At 37.6% G+C, this 4834-nt stretch overlaps 1 protein-coding gene across 1 annotated transcript in view; it reads right to left on the bottom strand.

The window, feature by feature from the left end:
* TSBP1 (testis expressed basic protein 1) overlaps positions 1–4186 on the bottom strand; it is an 81576-nt gene extending 77390 nt beyond the window's left edge. The window contains exons 1-4 of the mRNA XM_059401527.1: positions 4099–4186; positions 2717–2803; positions 1740–1772; positions 881–913 (exon numbers count right to left, since the gene is read on the bottom strand). Coding sequence (XP_059257510.1) covers positions 881–913; positions 1740–1772; positions 2717–2803; positions 4099–4186 — 241 coding nt within the window. The remainder of the gene's footprint in view (positions 1–880; positions 914–1739; positions 1773–2716; positions 2804–4098) is intronic.
* Between the last annotated feature and the right edge of the window lie 648 nt (positions 4187–4834).

A 4834-nucleotide genomic window follows, 5' to 3' on the forward strand; every position in this document is an offset into this window, starting at 1 on the left:
GTGGGTAGAAGAAGAATCAATGAAACAAGATGGGATTGGGAGGGAGACAAACCATAAGTGACTTTTAATCTCACAAAACAAACTGAGGGTTGCCGGGGGGAGGGGGTTTGGGAGAAGGGGGTGGGATTATGGACATTGGGGAGGGTATGTGATTTGGTGAGTGCTGTGAAGTGTGTAAACCTGGTGATTCACAGACCTGTACCCCTGGGGATAAAAATATATGTTTATAAAAAATAAAAAATTAAAAAAAAAATAATATTAATAATAAATACAAAAATTCAGTTTTAAATGAGCCTTTGTTGTCTTAACCAAATGGAGATAGTGTCATGTGAGAATATGAGTACTGAACTCAAGGCCACAGCCACCTGGATTTGCTATCTAATTTTTTTTGCTAGGTGCATTTGGGTAAGTCTTAACTTTTAACATTTTTATATCAATTTCATCTTCTAAAATGATAATAGAAGTTGTGCTTGCCTATTGTGTTGTATAGTTTACTATTTCTTTTCATGTATGCTATGCAGTCTTCATGACGACCCATGCATTATCCCTATTTTATACATCTAGGAAATTGTTTCACAGAGGTTTCTTCCCTTTCCAAGATTTTGGTATAATCAGGAGTTGGAAAGAATATTTTTAATGTCTCAGGAAGGGGACCTATTTGTCTTTTCTGAGAAAAATATACAAATCATATTATTTATATACATACACACACACACACACACACGCATATATATGCATAGAAAGGTAGATTGGCAGTTGGATATTATAATAATAAAAGGTGTGCTGACCTCACAAATTGTGCTCAAAAGGAGATGGGCTTTTTTTGTTCTATAAGAACACATTTCTCTATTCATTCTGTAGTAGTTCCTAATCTATTTACCTCTACCATCCTCATAGTCCAGAAGACCAGCACCTGGAGTAAAAAAAAAAAAAAAAAAAAAAAAAAAAAGAGTACTTCATGGTTTTGCTTCTTGAAAAGGAGTGGAGTGGGGCTTTAAGACTCAGAGCTAATGCAGAGATGAACTCCCAGTAATGAATGATGATGGGAATTTATTTATTTTGTAGGAACTAAGGACTGCATAGCTGGAGCAGATGATGAGTGACTATGCCAGTCACCAGTTTCACTAGACTAGACAGTAATCAGAAAGGGCCTCAATTTGCTTTTCCTTCTTGGTGCTCCAGAATTTGGCTCCTGTTTTCCTTTTCTTACTAATCCTGGGCTATCTTTCAGCAATTTTGACATCTCAGTAGACATTGCCATGGAAAATATGCTTCATCTCTTCATATCTTGAACTTGGTGTTCTTCTCAATCACAATTACCTTAGTTGTGTTTACTCTTTTATTATTCCTAGCAAATTTGATTCTTCTACCCAACCACCTTGCTGAGGCCCTCTTCACTACCAGATTTAGACCTTCTATTCCATTGCCTGAGGAGTCTGCTGTTTTCATGACTTGGTATTCCTGTTGCTGTTGTTCCACAGAAGGTATCCAAAGAGAGCCTCAGAATCATGCAAACCTACCTCCTATTAGTTTATTCTGCCCAATTTCAGTTTGGCACTCAGAGTTACATAGAAATCTCTGGTATATTTCTCTGAGTAAGTTAGAAGTTCAGTTTATGGAATGATTCATTTTGCAAGGTACTGGGAATACAATGGTAAATAAGACAGACTTGGTCCCTGACTTAAGGAAATTCCATTACGCTTTCTATTTTTCTTTCTCTCTTGGGTCTAAGTACTTACTTTGTTCTGAACTGTATCTTGAGACATCAATTTCTGTGGAAGAATCAAGCAAAAATATTACTATTAACTATTTGTGAGAGGTGTTCATCCTCTTGACCAATCTCTCGTCACTCTAAACTGTGCTTCTGTGTTCCCAAGGTGGCACTCTTGATATGATGTATTACTGGTTCCTACCCCTTTCCAGCACCTACAGCCATCCCAGTTCTATTTCCACACTTATTCTTGAGGGCTCATAGGTGCTGAGATGAGAAAGAGGGGTGGGGGGGATACAAGGCAATGGAGAAAATACTAAGGAAAATCCTGGAAAGAGACACCTTATGGCATAGAAATAGGTCATTGGCTACATGAGCCCCATCTCTGTTTCCTTGACAAATACTACTCTATATTTGTTTCTTCTTATCATCTCTGTAGTACTAAGTAACTAAATTTTTTTTTCTAAACGATTTTATTTATTTATTTATTTATTTATTTGAAAGAGAGAAATATCATAAGTAGGCAGAGGAGGAGGAGAGGGGGGAGAGAAAGGCAGAGAAAGAGGGGGAAGCAGGCTCCCTGCTGAGCAGAGAGGCTGATGTGGGGCTTGATCTCAGGACCCTGAGATCATGACCCAAGCCGAAGGCAGAGGCTTAACCCACTGAGCCACCCAAGCACCCCAGTAACTAAAATTCTTGAAATTTTTTGGTATAATACTAGCTAGTGGTGTCCATCAGCACAGTATCTTTTCTTTTCCATTTTTATTATGTAGATAATTTCCCTTGGAACTTAGATAATTTTAGAGTATTCTTGTTATTACTATTTTTAAATTTAATCTGCTTTTTTGGGGGCTTGACATTATTGGCTATGTGAGCTTTGGGGGTTTAAAAAGTCTCTAGCAAAGTTCCTAGCCATCTAATAAGTAGAAACGAAGTGAAACTGAATCTTGACATCCCTTCAATTGTGACTTTCATGGGGAATTTCCATTTTGACTTGTTACTCACCATTTTGCTTGCGCCGTGTCCATCTTGTTAATAAAATAGCCAGAATGGCAAGTCCCAGTAGAGTCAGGATGACAGCCAAAGTTATTTCTGCAACAAAATCTCACCTGTAGGCCTGCTTATTTAGACCTGGTCATTATCAGAGACAATTACCGATTACCTCTTTATTGTTTTTGCCAAATAGATAAACTTCTTTTTCTGCTACCTGAGCTCCTTTCTTCCTTTATGTTCTTCATCTTATGTCCCCACATTCCTTCCCCTACCCATTTTTTATGTTGCTCCTTTTGGTCATATACTAAGAACCACAGTTGCTGTCTAACTCTTGATTTAGAGTGGAAAATGTGACAGATTTCCTCCTCAATTGAATCCGTTACTCTCTACAGACGGAAGGCTAGAGGAATTCAGTGATATGCAAAGCAATCCACTGGGGTGTGAGGAAAAAAATATTACTTCTACTTTTATGTAATTTTATATTACAACTTTAAAATTCTAGGTTTTCTGTCTTGAAACATGTATTAATACAGTAGTATGTTTTATGTGTGTGTGTATGTGTGTGTGTGTGATATACACACATATATAATGTGTGTGAAAAATTTTTACAGCAAGTTTTTTGAGCAATCAAAACTTAGTGGCCCCTGACAGAAGGTGGTCATATTAATGAAAACCACAGCAGAGGGCAAAAATTTCTTACCATTGGGAAAGACCTTTCAGTCATCATCAACAAAGCCCCTCATGATAAGACAGTTATCTGTGATGAATGTTACTTTGATTACTAGGAGAAAGAATGCTTGAACTGCCTAAACTATATCTGTTTATGTATAATTGGAGAGACAAATCTTAATTATATACTTTGCTACAGTTAATGAAAAACTGAAACTAAGGAGCCTTTGGAAGAAGAAAGGCAGGCAGTGAAGCAGAAGGAAGGAAGGAAGGGAGGAAAGAGTGGAGAAAGAAGGAAGGGAGAAAGAACAAGAGAAAGAGAAGAAGAGATAGTAAAGAAAGAAGGAGGAAGGAACGAAGGAATAAATGAACAAAGGAATCATACATCTGCCTGTAACAGTGAAAAATGTTGAAGACAATTGACTATGAAGGACTAAGAAAATTAATTACACTAAGATTAAAGATGCTTCAAAAAAGCAATAGATGAATTCATCTCAAGATGTAATGACACACCTCCAATTGGGGAAAATTGGGCAAATGTCTACCAAATCTTTCAAGTATTAGATCATGCAAGAAAATCATCCCAAAAATACAACCTTCAGAGATTTTCTCCTAATGGACCACTAAAATGAATAGGAAGTAGTTGGACTCTTTAATGCAAATCAGAATTTCATAACTGATGTGAAGTAATCCTTAGGGGTGGAAGGGATAACCAGCCGGTATACTTGGACCACGCTTCTGGTACTCCCTTTGAATAGTGTCAGAAATGTTCTGGCTATTGGACAGATCATTCTGGCTAATGATATACTCCATTTATGAGGAAAATAAGAGGAAGAGTTGAGGCAGATTATAAAGTGACTAGTATTACCAGAAATGAGATAACAGACTAAAGAGTTTTCTTATTATTCCAGAGGATGGTTATTTTCTTTTAGTAATTCAAACTCCTGAAACCAAAGAAAAGATTAATATCTTTACTCTAGAGTTTAGTTGACTATGTGGGTCATTTTCCCCAGGCTCCCAAAGGAATCAATGAGAATGAAAGAAAGAATATTGAATTTGAAAGTAAGCAGGCAAGAAAAGTAAAGCCACGTGTTAAAGTCTCTAAGGAGGAGACTCTTCTGATTCAGTAGGGTAAGGGAGGCCTTAGAGAGGGACTCAGTCCATACCCAAAACTGCCATTTTCCAGGTATTGTCTTCAGTGGTTTCTGTGTCATCTGGATTTCTTTGTCAGAGGGTGATGAAGAAAAAAGGAACACTCCAAGCTCACTGTTTCTGAGAAGTATGAACTTGAATGGGGGGGAGACCCTTGTAGACAAGCATGCAGAATGTTGCAGGGGACTGTGTGACTTAGGCTGATCAGACCTAAGCAGGCTACAGGAGTGTGGCCTATGAAGGTTCCAGAATCTATGTCATAACAAAGAACTGGAACTTTAGAGAGGCAAGAAGAAAGGAAGAGGAGAA

This window comes from Mustela nigripes, chromosome 5 (genome assembly GCF_022355385.1).
Source record: "Mustela nigripes isolate SB6536 chromosome 5, MUSNIG.SB6536, whole genome shotgun sequence".
Taxonomy (NCBI): domain Eukaryota; kingdom Metazoa; phylum Chordata; class Mammalia; order Carnivora; family Mustelidae; genus Mustela; species Mustela nigripes.